The 15,805-nt window shown below is 32.7% G+C and overlaps 1 protein-coding gene across 2 annotated transcripts in view; it reads left to right on the plus strand.

Moving 5' to 3' along the window:
- Positions 1-15,805, plus strand: part of LOC118184316 (xylosyl- and glucuronyltransferase LARGE2s-like) — a 131,396-nt gene that overhangs the window by 55,953 nt on the left and 59,638 nt on the right. For both annotated transcript variants that reach the window (XM_035353969.2, XM_035353970.2), the window contains exon 6: positions 5,378-5,492. In XM_035353969.2, coding sequence (XP_035209860.1) covers positions 5,378-5,492 — 115 coding nt within the window. The remainder of the gene's footprint in view (positions 1-5,377; positions 5,493-15,805) is intronic.

The following is a 15,805-nucleotide window of genomic DNA, read 5'->3' on the forward strand; positions in this document are numbered from 1 at the left end:
TTCCCAGAAGTAAAATCCTTTAATGTCAAGCGATTTTCGTTTCATGTTAAGAGAAAAAAAAATGCATGAAAATACATAGTACAGTACAAAATCTAAAATCCGGACGTCCATTATCCAAATGATCTAAAATCTGGACCTCAAAACCACCAACAGCATTTTTCTCTTAGGCTTTACGCATGCACATTTGATTACACCCCTCTGCACGTAATAAAACATCTGGAGAGTCCCGATTCACTTCAACACCAAATAAAATACCTTGTTATTGAAGGTTATTATAATTTTAGCATAAATTTGTGTGAACAGTAATTTGGAACAGTAATTCTAGTGAACAGTAATTCTAATTTCGACTATGCATAATGTATGCTTTACGCATGTGCGCGTTGAAAGAAATGTTTAATAAAGTAAACAAATAAATATTAAGCTTTTCTTTTTTTTTGTAAATTTTGATAACCTTTACATCATAATTGCTCTTTATTTCATAAATTATGATTTCATATTTTTAATTTTATAATTTCTGCATGACATCTTACCAGATTTAAACTGATGATCTATAATCTGGAAAAACCAATGATCCGGAATCCCCAAAGTCCCGATGAGTCTGGATTAAAGACTTTGGAATGTATATGTTAAATGGTGATGATTAGTCTATCAAATCTGATAGAATTGCAGAGTGTGTTCAAAATGTTCATCTGAAATTAATGTCCACATTGAATTGGTCTGTTTGCATAGTTTTGTGGGAGAACTAATTGCAAATGTACTTGCTTTCAAAACGACATATCATGAGCAACGAATATTGGTAAAGCAATAAACATGGAGTGGTCAATGCTTTATATGTATGTTGTTAAGTTTACTTTTAGATAGATTTAGCGTATGAAAATTTCATTTAAATGCATTTTCTATATGTTACCTTTAGTTCTGTACAATCTTGCTGCTAGTTTCTAGGTAAATTCTGGAAAAAAAAATGGCTGCCAGAGCCACATATTTTTGCTGTGTACACATATTTTTGCTGTGTCCAATCCTTCTTTTATCACTTTCCATATTTCCATAGATGGATCAAAATCCAACTTCACCGGAGCTGGAGCTATTATAAGAACCAAGGGATCTGGAGAAGATTTCATTAGATTTCATTTATACCTTGGTAAACTAACAACTGTATTCCAAGCCAAGATTCTAGCGATCAATATGGTCGCCAGGGAGCTCTTAGCTAAAAATACCGTTGATAAAAATGTATATATTCTCTCTGACAGCCAATCAGCCATCCTTGCCCTGGCTAATCGTGTCAAGTTACAAAACTGTGTTTCGAACTGTACTCGAGATCTCAATTCTCTGGCTCAGAACCATAATAACATTAGTTTAGTTTGAGTCGCAAGTTGTGATTTTGCTGGAAATGAACTAGCCGATAAAGTAGCTAAAGCTGCTTTGCAACTACCCATGTCTGGCCCAGAACCGTTTTACCCAGTTTCATAGCAAACTGTTAAAAAAGAAGTATAAAGCTGGATAAAGAACAAACATGATGATATATGGTCTAAACTACCAGACTGTACTCAGTCTAAATTGGTGCTCAGTACACTTATCAGGTAAACTCATACACCTCAGTAGAACTAATTTATACCAGGTAATTCAGATTGTTACCGGACATGCTTATGTGGCCAAGCATCTCAACAAATGTGGTCTTGTTGAATCTCCTCTCTGCCCAGCTTGTGGAGAAGAAGAGGAAACACCTTTTCACTTCCTGGGACGATGTGTGGTGTTTTCTGTCCCTAGAAACAAATTCCTTGGGTTTCTCTATATAAGCTTTGATCAGGCCCTTCTATACAAAGGGCTCTCTGGCATAATAGTGTTCTTGATATATACTAAACACCTACAGGTAAGGTGAATTTGAAACCACAGGAAACAAGCATTGAGATGCCCTGTGAGTTCTTTTTTTTTTTTTTTTTTTTTTTCCCAAAAGAAACTATGCAGGGATTTTCCTCTCGTAGTTGTGCTTTGGAATATAATTTGGAAATATATATCAAATCCTTATACACCAGGGGGCCATTTGGCTTAAGAAAGTACCTCTGCCTTCCTTATTTAATTTTTTTTTTTTTTGACTCACCATTGCACCCCCTTGTTTGGTCAAGAGTTTGCGTTTGGTGATTTGGGAGGGATTGCATTGGCTCTTCATCCAGTTAGGAAGTTTTAACGATTTAACCGACACCCTGAATTTAGAGATGGGATCTTTTGCTGATACTATATATTTGGTGTCAGTTTGGGATTTTGTCTACTTGTTTATTATTTACCTTTCATAGGAATTACCATTTAAAATCTTTGTCTTAAATGATCAAATGGCTGAAGAGCAATGGGCAACATTGCCTAAGCTCGTTTCCTTCTTTTCATAAGAAGGAAGTGCCACTAATGTTATGTTATGTTTAAATTTCCGTATTCAGGAAAGCCTTGACTTCAGTTTTTTATGGGGAGCAAGTGTTATTAGCAGAGAAGGGATATATTCACATGATAAATAAGACTGTTTGTGACATAGATGAGAATAATAATCTATTTTCTAAAGAGTTAGAGAGGAGTATTTCTAGTGCTTCTGGTCTGGGCATTTTGTCAGGTATTGAGCTCACTGAGTGCCTGCTTCATTTCCTGTGAAAGGTTTTGTTACTTCTTCTTGTACATAGTCTTTCTTGTACTTTTTTATTAATTTTAAAGTTTACTAATGTATTTTGCCAGTTAAAACTATGGAATAATTTGAATAACACTTTCAAAAATTATTTCTCAAAATAAACAGGTTTTTTTTTTATTATTTTTTTTTTTTAGTATAAATAGTTAAAATTTTCAAGAAAGGTAAAGGAAAAAGATTATTAAATGCTAATTTTAACGTATATAATAGCTTAATAGTCTAAATTAGTACAGTGGAACCTCGAGATACGAGTATAATTTGTTCCAGAATTGAGCTAATATAGCGAATTTCTCATATCTAGAAACAAAATTCCTCATTGAAAATAATGACAATCCAATTAATCCGTTCCTCACCCTGAAAAATATCAACATAAAAATATTTTTTTCTAATAAATAATACTGGTAAATAATATAACTGCAGTTTACCTTTATGATAGCTTCTGACACCGACCTTTTAACTGGTTCTCTTTAATCCACACCAACAAGAGCTTCTTTGGACTGTGCTTGAAAGTAACGGTAACTCCTTTGGCTACATCGAGTTTCTTAATTTCTTCCTTCTTCTTCAGAATAGTACAGATCATCTGTGCCAAAAGCTCGCCAAATTCTGTCACTCTTTATGATTTCTTTCTTAATTTCAATGTGTATGGCTTCCTTATTTTTCTTTGCAGCACTATCTGAGGCAACATTTGTCTTGGGAGGCATTGTGAAATAATTATTTTCATGTTAAATGTTAAACAATTCACAGGTGCACAAAGACGTAGATCAAAGAACACTGAGTGACCTGATGAGTTCCCGAGTCGAGCTGGATTGGGAAATGGCACCATGCATACCAACAGACTGGCTTATTCTTGTTACTCAAGTCAGTGCTCGTATTTAGAGACACATTTTTCGCTCATATTTTTGTCGTACCTTGAATCTCTCTTATAAAAAGAGGTGCTTGTATCTCAAGGTTCCATTCTACCAAAAATTATGACCTTCAGATACTTCTTGTTTTCCCCAAAGTTAGCCTTAGCGACACGAAACTCATCTTATGGGGCAATTCCTTCTGACTCCCATCTGTCCCAAGGAACCATGTTAAACAAAGGCATGCTGTCTCAAAAGGGTTAAAGAACAAGTTACTCTAAATTTTAAAATGGATATGTCCAGTAATGGTTATTTTCGTCTAAAATGACAAATCCTTGGATGCCTGTGAAGGTCACACCAACTGCTGAACTTTATGCCAGTCTAATTCAAGAACCAACTCATTACAGTGAAGCAAACACAAATCGACATTCAGTTTACAGTTTTGCTGAGTTACTCAAAATTCATCTTGTCTAATTATTTATAGGTGATTTTAAGTTTAAGGAGTAGCAGTGACAACAGTTTTTGCATCACTCAGATCACCATCATATTTTTTCTACCTTCGTCTAATGACTGAGACGATTTTATAAAAAGCTATTTGTATTTTTTTTCTACTAACAATTATTTTTCATATGTATTTACTCTTACCTGCTGAGAATTTTATGTCCCAACCGTTTCAAAATTTGGAAATGAGCACATCTTCATAACAGTAAAATATTGATAATCAAATATCATTTGGACACTTTTTATTAGAGAACACTTTTAGTAAAACGGAAATATTTTGCTTAGAGTAAAAAATGCATCATACGATTTCATGTACCTTCAGTACTTTATTTTTCAATACCAAAAAGCGATTTAATCTCTTACGATATTATTTGTGAATGATTTTCATATCATGCCAAGAAAAATTTCTTAGTAGTTCTTTTTAGACGATAAATCAGAAAAGTAAAATGAATTTTTCTTTAAGGAAATGCACCTTTTCCTAGTATTTCAATGTATAAGATGTCCAAACTTCACATTCACACAACTAAATGAATTTCGATACAAACATATAAGTGATGCATTAGTTTAAAATGGAATTACACAATTTGAACTCTTTCAAAAATCTCATTTTCATTTCAAAACAGTTATTGAAAACATATATTTAGAAGTAACTGTTTTTGTGAACTGTTATAGTAGTTAAAAAAATACAGTATTTAAATCAATGTGTTGTAGCTAAAAATAATCTAAAATTTCTGTGTTTCTGCGAATATTGTAAAATACCTGTTTAAGTATTTATTCCATGCTAAAAGAAATTATTTGTAAATTAAGTGATGCTAAATTCTTTAAAAGTTATATTTGGGTTCTATGTAAATTACATTTACTTTTGGAAAATATATATATATTGCAAATTTTTCACATACACAAAGCTTTTGGTTGAAGGCTTTTCAGTATTTTCCAATTTTGGCATGAAAATCACCCTCAGGTCAGGAGATGGTACTGCTGGATTTGAGGTGTTTATTTATGAACCCTCACATTGTAACAGCTTTCTCTAATGATTGCTGTTTCCCCACTACCAATTAAGTGCAACAGGAGGTCGGGGGAAATACATTATGGAATATTCTGTCCTCAACTATTTCAAGGTGGAAAAAGTCATTTGAAACAATTTCAGATCTATCAAGAGCTGACAGAATATTCCATTTGTAAGGATTTGGAAAGCCATCTTTCAATGCGAAATAATCCGTCGATAACGCTGAGAGGGTTAAAGATAAAAAGTTTATAAAAAGTTTTCCTCTGTAAATGTAAAATTTCGTTTAAATTATTTAATATTAATGATTTGAAAAATTTTATAATGCCCTTTTTTTTTTTTTTTTGTGTGTGTGTGTGTGTGTTCTAGTATCTTTCCCCCTTGCCACAACCTTAGTTGAGAAGTGTCCTGTTAAATCTCCTACATTCCAGTATGATTCTAATATTGTCAAGAAAGAAGAGCTACTAAAAGCCAGTCATAAAAGGTCATTTTCATTTTATACTTCTGAAGTTTCTTCTTATAACTTATATGCCTTAGTCTCTGATGTTTAAGCCTACATAGTTCAAAAAAATATTAAAACAAATTTTTAATAACTATGATAAATCCTTTTGAAACATAAATTCCTCTTTCACTTGGTTTCTTTAAAAATGCCTGACTTTGTTGATTGTCTGGATAAGTTCGTGTCATATTTTCAAAAAATAAGTTATTTAACTCCCTGAGTGGCATGACCTCCTTTACTCATTCATGAACTTATTTTTCTTTCATTTCGTATATGCTACCACATTATTTAAAACATTTTGTTTCCTTAGTTTCTTTAATGATCTAAATAGTATCTGAATGAATAAGAATTTATAAAGGAAGAAACTAAAATAATTAATTTCACAAATTTACCAAATGCTATTCAAGTTTTATTCCATTAATTCTGCTAAATGCTATTCAATATTTTATTTCATTAGCAGATCCAAAAAGGAATGCCACTCAGAGTTTTAAAGAATCCATTCTAATAAATCTGCGAACATCATCATAATAATCAAAATCGTAAAAACAATCTCGTATTTAGCGTAGGTATAATGAAACACTCATTCGATTTCGAGGGCAGCTAAAGGTCCCTCCTCATCAGGAGAAAGAAATACTTAGAAAGAAGAAAATAAAGGAGTCACAGAAACACGTGGTCCTTATCAGCACTGCACGTGGTTATAACTAGATTTTTAATCAGAGTTGCACTGGCCGCCTACTTTTACTGAGCCAGGCTATCTGATCAAGCATAAAGGACAAGAAAAAAGTAGCGAAGTTAAAATAAAGAGCGAGGGTATTTTAACTTCGCTACTTTTTTCTTGTCCTTTATGCTTGATCAGATAGCCTGGCTCAGTAAAAGTAGGCGGCCAGTGCAACTCTGATTAAAAATCTAGTTATAAGCACGTGCAGTGCTGATAAGGACCACGTGTTTCTGTGACTCCTTTATATTCTTCTTTCTAAGTATTTCTTTCTCCTGATGAGGAGGGACCTTTAGCTGCCCTCGAAATCGATTGAGTGTTTCATTATACCTACGCTAAGTACGAGGTTGTTTTTACGATTTTGATTGTCACATTAGCGTGTTTCTCTTCTAGTCTAATCATCATAATAGTATGAGAGCTAAAAGAGAAATTTCGAAATGATCTAGGCGTTTATCATTACTTATTTCATATCAGCTTTCGTGGCTGAGAATCCTTTCGGCATCTGATATATGCATACTACAATATTTATTTCTATAAAAAAATTTTAAAAGATTGATATTTCTTTCTTCTTTTTCCGTTTCTGAAATAGTTACTACTATTTTACAAGGATAAATGTTATTTTTCTAATTTTATGAATATTTTTGCTAAATTATAATTTGACATATAATAAAAATAATATGAGTTTCTCATGGTTATTATGAATCATGTTCTTTTAAAACATGAAGTATGGAAAATCTTCAGCGGTACTGTTATTGTGTCTTTATTGGAATTCAAAAAATTTCTTCTTTGCTGGCCTTGTGTCAACATTTTTACATTTTACATTTCAGTAATTTCAATGTAAAATTTTGATTCCTCTTGGATTTTCTAATAATGATCGATGGCTTTTCTTTCAATATCACCTATGGTTTATTATCCATGATTTCCATATTTTGTAGAAAAAAAATGTAATTATAAAACTTAAGCTAGTTTTATTTAGTAACTGTGTTCTGTAGTCGAAAGGTGTAAGTATCTCTCCAAAATATAAGAATAGCATAATGAAGGTAAAATTTTTATGTGTGCATTTTCTGAGAACGGTCAGCACAAGAGGACACAGCTCTCTAAAATTATAGACATTTAATTTTTTTGTCTTCATGCTAGCTCTTTTTGTTAAGAATGAAAATAATTATTTCCGTAATTAGACACAGTGACAGAAAAAGAAACACCACCACAAAAGAAGTGAAGCTGTATTTTTCTACATGATTTATTGAACTCGTATAAATGAGGTTGCAACTGATACTGTCTGCATTCAGCATTATGAATTTTCTTTACATCAATAATTGCTGTAATCTCCATTATGTTAAATGCAGTCAGGTACCTTGGCAGTTAGGTTGACAACTTTTGTTTCTGGCTGTGAGCGAACAGAGAACTGATATTGGATACGTATATCAGATATGTGCTTGATACTGAGAGATGTGTTATCTTGCTGGCCATGGAAGCATGTAAACATTGCATATTGAATTGCAACTGTGGTATGGGCATTATCTTGTTGAAATGAGTCCACCTAAATACAGTTTTTAAATAATGGCATGATGGACTCAATCGTCATTGTGATATAAACATTTGTTGGTATGTCAGCTATGGATCTAACTTGGTAGTAGGTGTTCACCAACCTCTTACTCACTGTGTGAGTGCACCATTGGAATGCAGATCAAAATGCTTTCTTTTGAACACCACAGATTTTTGCCGTGTCTTTCAAATATTGAACTGTAACTGAATGGTAATGAAGATGCATGTAACAGTGATTTGGAATTTGATGGCAAATGCAGCATAGAATGCCTGTATCCATATTACTGTCAAGTAAATGATTTAGAATATTGTTGCTAAGTAAATGTGCTGTCAAGTAAATGATTTAGTTGTTTATGTATGAAACAGCATTGCAATCAGTCTTCCTGAAGTTGATATTTCATCAGTTATTTAATTTGATAGTGCCATCCCATAAATTGCCAGTTTATCCTCTTTTTGGCAGACTAGGCATGCTTTGATCCCAGTCCTCTTATAGCAGTGTCCTGCAAGAACCTCAGCTGTCAACAATTACATTCTGTCATCCTATTTGTTCAGCATTCTCATATTAAGAAAATCAATCAGCTTTTATGGCTTCATTCATCATCAGTTAAATTACCATACTGACACCTCTGCACATTCTCCACTCTCAACACAAGCAACTGATTCCCCCCCCAAAATGAGTCATGAAATACTCCTGGTATATTTAACCCAGGTTTGATCATGCTGGGTATGTCATACCTACCCCTTCTGTTTTTTCATTGTTTCTCTCCAGCCTTTCTTTTAAAATGAATGATTCTTCTTATAGCTGCCTCCAAGGTCCATAACCTTGGAAGTGAAGAATAGGGGAAAGAATTCTAAAAATAGATATCTTGAAATAGCCACTCCAGGGTATGTTACATCGAGCGTGAGCATTTCTGTTACAATTCTGAGTACGGGTAGAAGCACTGAAATCGTTCTATTATTATGGCGTGTTTTCGAAGTTATGATAAAGAAATGTGTCTATTTTATAGGAAAGCATAATATAACAAAATGGAGTAAAATGAAATTCCGTGGACATGTTAGAATTTCTGCTAAAAATATCATTTCAAAACTCTCTGGAAATGCATGCATTTAAAAAAATGTTGCTTCTCCTCTAGAAGCTTAGAACTTTTATCGTCTGATTTCATAAAGAAACTAGTGCAATGTACTAATATTTTTATTGGCTTGATTAAAGAGCACTTTTCTGGAGAAGGAGATGCAAGAGAGACTAATGAGGCTCACATTAAAGCATTTATTTGATTGCTGTATCATTATTATTTGCATAAATCATCCCATATATATATATATATGAGATTTTTGGGGAACAGACGGCACTGGAGTTGAAATATTCCGTACAACTGTGTCATTAACACGTTTTTATTTTTTGATAATGCACAAACCCGCCAGAGCAGGAAAGAATTCGAAAAACTAGCTCCAATACTGATTTTTTTTAAGTGTTTGTAGAAACACTTCAAGAAAATCGTACAACGTGGGAGAATACGTCACAATAGATGAAAAACTGGAACCTTTCAACAAAGGTCTATGCCCATTTCGTCAATATATGCCAAAAACACCATCCAAATACGCAATCAAAATTTTTGCGCTGGTCGATTCCAGCGTTTTCTACACTTGGAAATCAGAAATTTATGTGGGTCTGCAGCCAAAAGATCCATTTCAAGTGGATAACTCTCTTAATAGTGTGGTAAAAAGACTAATTGAACCTCTTTACAACTCAGGAATTCAACACTAGACAGCTGGTATATATCTTATCCACTTTCTCAAGAACTTTTGAAAAAAAAAAAGGTGTTGTAACTTTGAGAGAAAATTTTAAAAAAAAAATTCCTCCAATATTTTTTAACACAAATAAGAGAGAAGTTTACTCTTCCCTTTTTAGGTTTTAGAAAGAAACAGCTATTGTTTCTTATACACCCCAAAACAAATAGAAATATGCTTCTCATGTCTACAATGCACACTGATGATGCAATTAATTGTGAAAGTGGAGAAGCAGTGAAACCAGAAATAATAACTTTTTATAGCCATACAAAAGGTGTCGATGATAAAATGGCTGCAGCGTATTCAACGGCTAAAAAAAAAATTCGTTAGCCTATGGCTGTTTTTTATTCCATGTTGAACGTCGCTGCAATAAATGGGCAGGTAATTTTATTATCAACAAAGAAACCACCTGCTGGGCATCAAACCCGAAGTTCATTTTTTAAAACACTAGCATTTCAACTAATAGAAGATTATAAGAAGATAAGAAGTGAACAAGCACCCACAAAGCCTAAAATAAATACTGGGAAACAATGAGGCCGATACACCTCCTGCTAAGAAGGTAAAGGTGACATATAAAAGATGTGCTGAATGTGGGGTCAAAAAAAGAAAGTAAGTTAAGTTTGTCTGTGAAAATCATGTATGCATGGAACATATGGCATGCATTTGCGGAAATGTGCAAATTAAAGGTAAAATGTTTAGAACTATGTTTTCTCTTCTCTGTTTTTGTTCTTTAATATTTTGTGCAGATTTAATGGTAAAAGAGAGGAAGAAACCATACTGGGTATGATATACCCAGCACAAGCAATCCCGTTCGTGTTTCTCGCACAAGTAATGCCGGGTTAAATGTAGCCTGGTATTCATATTCATTATTAGGCTTGTACTGCCACCCTGCCACTGAAGTTTGCAACTTTCTGCTGAGCTTTTATTTTCCAATTGTGCCTTAGGTATGACTGAAAAAATTTTGGTAGTCCACTGATAAGAAATTATGCATTATCATTAAAAAAAATTTCTCAAAAGAGGAAGTAATCAGCAAGTTGTTTTATGGAAACAAAAGTGTATTCTTGTGACAATCATTATTTTTGTCTTCAGAAGATGAGAGAATATATTTTAGACAAAAGACATAAATTTGTGAGAATTTCTAAAATGGGAATTATTACAGACTAAGATTTATAAATTCGGAAACTTTAACATCAGATTTTAACTCAACATGTATGCTTTATGTTATAAATGCTTTAAACAGTCAAGTGGATAGGAGCTTTTCAGTGAGCTACAAGACACGATGTTCATTACATGCCTATCTCATATGTGAATAAGCATTTATGCTATATCAAATAACAGCATATGTCTTAATTTGAATTTCTTTTAGTTTTAGTTTCTATTGGTATGATACATATCCCAGCATTTTGTGTGTATGTATAATACATGTTAATATTTCTGCAAAATGGTTTTGGATCTCATTGTTGGAATAAAATTTGTATTCATTCATCGTAGTTTTAAAAGGCAGTTTTTGAGTTCGGAAGACAAATATTTAATTTTAAAAAAGACATCTAAATTTGTATCATTTAATTCAGCAAAATATGTTCTTGTTGTCTAACTTCATCAAATGAGTCTCCTTGCATGTGCACATATTTTGCATATTATGATATTCATAGTTAGTGTACTGTATTCCAATGAAACAGTATAGTTTGACTCACAAATTTTATATTCATCAGCTAATGAGTGTAAAAAAGTGATTAATATTTCAATAAATTATTTATTTTTAAAGTCGTTTTACAGCATAAAATTATTTTTAACAGTAAGCTTTCGATTTCTGTTCTATTCTGTTATGTTTTAAGTCATCAAAAATGAACTCAATTTGGTAACATTAGTAATTTTGGGTAATTGCAAAATAATACTGCCTTGGTTATGTACACTGTGTCCATGAAAGTACTTATCTCATTTTTATTCTTGCAAGCAATTACAAAGTCATATGTATATGTGATGATTTAGTTATGGATGAGAGAAGCCACTAATTAACTCTGTAGTCATGGCCGGAGTGGTGTTAGATGTGGCAGACATGCAAATTGCATTGGAACTAGATGGAATTTTAGAGACCACAAATAACTGGATAATCACAATATAGCATCAATTCTTGACAACTAATCTATTAAGACACATCTTCTTGATTGATACAATACAAGCATGCCACAATTTTAGATACACAAGTCACTATTAACAATAAATGAAAGCTGCAGAGTGATTAATTTCATGCTTGCATAGCGACAGCATTGGAGAAAGAGTAAAGCATATTTAGCAGCTGAAGTATTTACAAGCTTGGTTTCTTTGTTTCAGTTTTAAATGGTGATTGGATAAGAGCTCACAGCATTGCAGAGCACTACAGATGATGTAATTGACACAGTACAGATTCTTTGAAGGGTGTTGTAGGTAAATAAAATTAGGAATTAAAAGGGCTATTGCCAATTAAGTTATTAATTTTCCTTCATATTTTATATATATGATATATTCCCCCCTTAGCAATATAAAAGGCCTTTTTAGGAAAAAAAAAAGCATTAGAGGGTTATCAAAGGAAGAGAAATTTTGTAACATATATACAATATGCTTCAAGGGCATAGCCTTTATATTTCATTATGCCCTGTCATTTGGTTCCTGAACTGTCTGATATCTTGACATATAAAATAGAACATAAAAACACAATTTGGAAATGTAACAAAATACTATATGATATCTAAATTAAATGTAGAGTCCAATTGAAAAAGTATCTAAAATATAAGATTTTAAAGTTCTCAAAATGTTCTTTGAAAATATTTTTAAACGAATGTTAAAATTGGGAGTCCTAGGTTTTTCACGAAATAAATGAAAATGTGCACAGTTCTTGAAATGCCATTTGAATGTTGTTACTTCCCACCCTTCCTTTACGTTATGTACATATGGGGTTCGTGTAGATTTGAAGTGAATAATGACGACACTACTTGATGAAGTGTCAAAACACACTTTATTGGCCAGTATTCTTCAAGACATCTCCAATAACACGTTTACAGTCGTCGAAGAACTACTATACTCTGAAACAATCAGCGACACAGCCTTCAAGCTATCAGGCAATAACGGTGGAGACAGCTTAACGGCAAAACACCGGAGTACAGCTCCCACCTCTGCTTGGTCGTTCTCGGAACTCTTAGTACTCTCGAGACTCTCCATGCTACAACTTGCGATGCACTCGATCATACACAAGAGTATGGCTGTCTACTCTGTTCTGTTGTTCCGGGAGCTCAGCACACTCTAAGACAAAACTCGACAATGCACTAACTCGCGTCACACTGAAAGACTCTCCATGCACTTGACGACAAACTTGGCACTAGACTTCAAAACTCGCTGGACAAGGCACTAATTGACTCTTCGCATACGAGCGGGGTTTATATAGCTTTTGACTTGTGTTTGAGAACATTCTGGGCTAAACCGGTAAGAATTCGTTCCAGAAGGTCAATGGCATATCGCCAATTTTGTCACCAAATGGACAATTTATCGCCAAATGTGGCAACCTTGCCTTTCCTTGTCATTTTATGGCAACCCTAAACCTGATTTGTGGGGAAGCTATCCCATTGCGCCTAGACATTTCATAACAATATCAAAGTTATACTGTGTATATACTATATCAAAGTTCATATCATCTGAGGTGTTTTGTAAAACTGAATTGCAATCAAAATATTTTGATTACATGTTCATGAAATTCTATTAAAAGTAATATTTATTTATTTATTATGAAACAAAACCACATGTTTTTATTGCAAAGCAATGTAAAATTAACTTTAGAAATTAATTCACAGAAAGTAACAAAATACAATACAGTGTACAGATGGCCCTTGACTTGCGTACATTCTACTTTTGCACAATTTGCTATTTCATACATTTTTAAAAATTCAATTTTTTAAAAGTTTTTGTTGATAATGAAAACAATTTCTTGAATGTAAACTGTTTTCAGCTCTCACATTTCTACTTTTTTTTTAAACCTTAATCTCATCTGCAGGAGGCAATGGCTGTAATGATGGGTAGGGGTGGGATAGCATACGTCACAGATACACATTACTTCTTACATTAGCGAACTTCTCGGAACTCTTAAGTGGTTAAAGCAGTTTCAGTCTTGCATTAGGGCATGCATTATTGTGTTATGTGTTTTGCCAATTTATTTGTTTATGTTTAAATATTTCGTCCTTATAAATTGATAAACATCAGTGAGAAGTGGAGAAACTGCTGTGTTGATAAGAGGAAAAAATTAAGTCTTCATATGATTGAGACAAAGATGAAATATGTTCAGCTTTGAAAAATTGAGTAAAATTAAGGAATATATTCAAAATTGTGGAAATATATCATCAAAGATTGTTTCCTAGCAACACAGCATTATGACGAATGAAATAAAAATATCTTTATCATCAATCAGCATCAAATATGTCTCTGAGATTTTCAATTATTCAAGCTAAGGCTCATAGTTTGCTTGAAGACTGGAAGACTAGATTAAACGCTGATTCAAACTTAGTGTTTCAAGCAAATAATGGCTGGTTCAACAAGTTTAAAATGAGATATTCTGTACATAATATTAAATTTAGTGAAGAATTGGCTGATGTAGGTACAGATGTTTCAAAAGAATTTATTTCCTCATTGTCTAAAATTATTCTAGATGATGAATATTCTCCTAATCAAATATTCAATATAGATGAGATGGGTTTATTTTGAAAAAAAAATGCCTAATCATACACTTTTATCAAAGTAAGACTCAATTTCAATTGTTCCTGGGTATAAAACTTCCCAAAAACCAATTGACATCGCTTCTTGGTGAAAACTTAGCTGGTGATTTAAAACTGAAGCCATTGTTAGTCTACCAAGCTGAAAATCCCAGAACATTGAAAGGAAAAGATAAAGAATTGCTTCCAAACATTTGGAAATCAAATAAAAATGCCTGTGTTACTGCTTTTATATTTAAAGATTGGTTCACTTTTCATTTCATGCCAATAGTTAAGCAATATCGTAAAAATAATAATTTACAATTTAAAGCATTATTAATAGTAGACAATACTCCAATACACCCAAAATCTCTGCAGAATTTATACCCAGAAATCAATGTTACTTTTCTTCCTGCCAATACTACCTGCCTCATTCAGCCCATGAGCCAAACTATGAGCACAATAATCACTAAAGCTATCAAGGCAACTAAGATGGGCTAATGTGGAACACAGTGAATGATATTGAAGACTTATAAGTTGAAATAATATAAATAAATATGTCAACTCATAAATATAATTATGAGTTGACAATAATAAGGTTTCTGGAAACAATTATGCCCAGAAATGATGAGTGATTTTATAAATTTTGAAGAAACACTGAAAGCTAAAACGAATGAAATACTTAGCATGATGAATGAACTAAACTGGACTTCAACAACGAATATGTTAACAAAGTGATTGAATTTCACTCGGTACCTCTGTTAAATACTTAGTTGAGCAACAATGAAATACACAATGGAAGTGAGAAAGAAGAAGCTGATTAAAAATGTCTAGACTTTGACAATTAAAAATATGAATGAAGCCTTCATGTGTCTTGACAAATTTTTGACTATCATGGAAGAATGTGAACCCAGTGGAGAATAGATATATCTCAGGTGCATAGGGTGATTGAAATAGATACAGCATGTTACAGAAATCTTGATCAAGAAATGGAAAAAAATAAGATGGTATTCAACTAACTCTTGCCAAGTTTATAAACAAAATACCTGCAAGCACTTAAACATGCCTCGTTAACTTCATTATGTGATAGATAGTTTATTCATTATGTGATAGATAAACATAGTTTTTTGGTGCATATTTTTTTACATCTCTCTACTTATGAACAATTCAGCATTTGCACACACTTTTAGGAACTATTTATGTGCAAAAGTTGAGGGACCCCCCTGTAATAATAAAGTAAACTTTGATGAAAAATTTGGCAGGACATTCAAGTTAATCAGTATTAAGTACTTGCTGATGGCTGTGGGATGCTTAAGTACAGTTGCACACGAAAACCTCTGTTCCTTGTACAAGGTAACTAGCTTTTAGCATTGTAAAGTTTCTGTTTGCAATTTATGGCCATAAAATTGTTTATATTATGTAAGTGAAATAAGTAAAAAATATATACAGAAATTAAAATCCAAATTAAGACTAATAACTTATACCTATGAGTTAGTTCTTATAAATGTAGTAGATAGAATTTTACATTACACTATTAA

The sequence above is a fragment of the Stegodyphus dumicola genome, chromosome X1, assembly GCF_044657685.1.
Source record: "Stegodyphus dumicola isolate Sdum_Otavi_A_Nest chromosome X1, ASM4465768v1".
In the NCBI taxonomy this organism is placed as follows: domain Eukaryota; kingdom Metazoa; phylum Arthropoda; class Arachnida; order Araneae; family Eresidae; genus Stegodyphus; species Stegodyphus dumicola.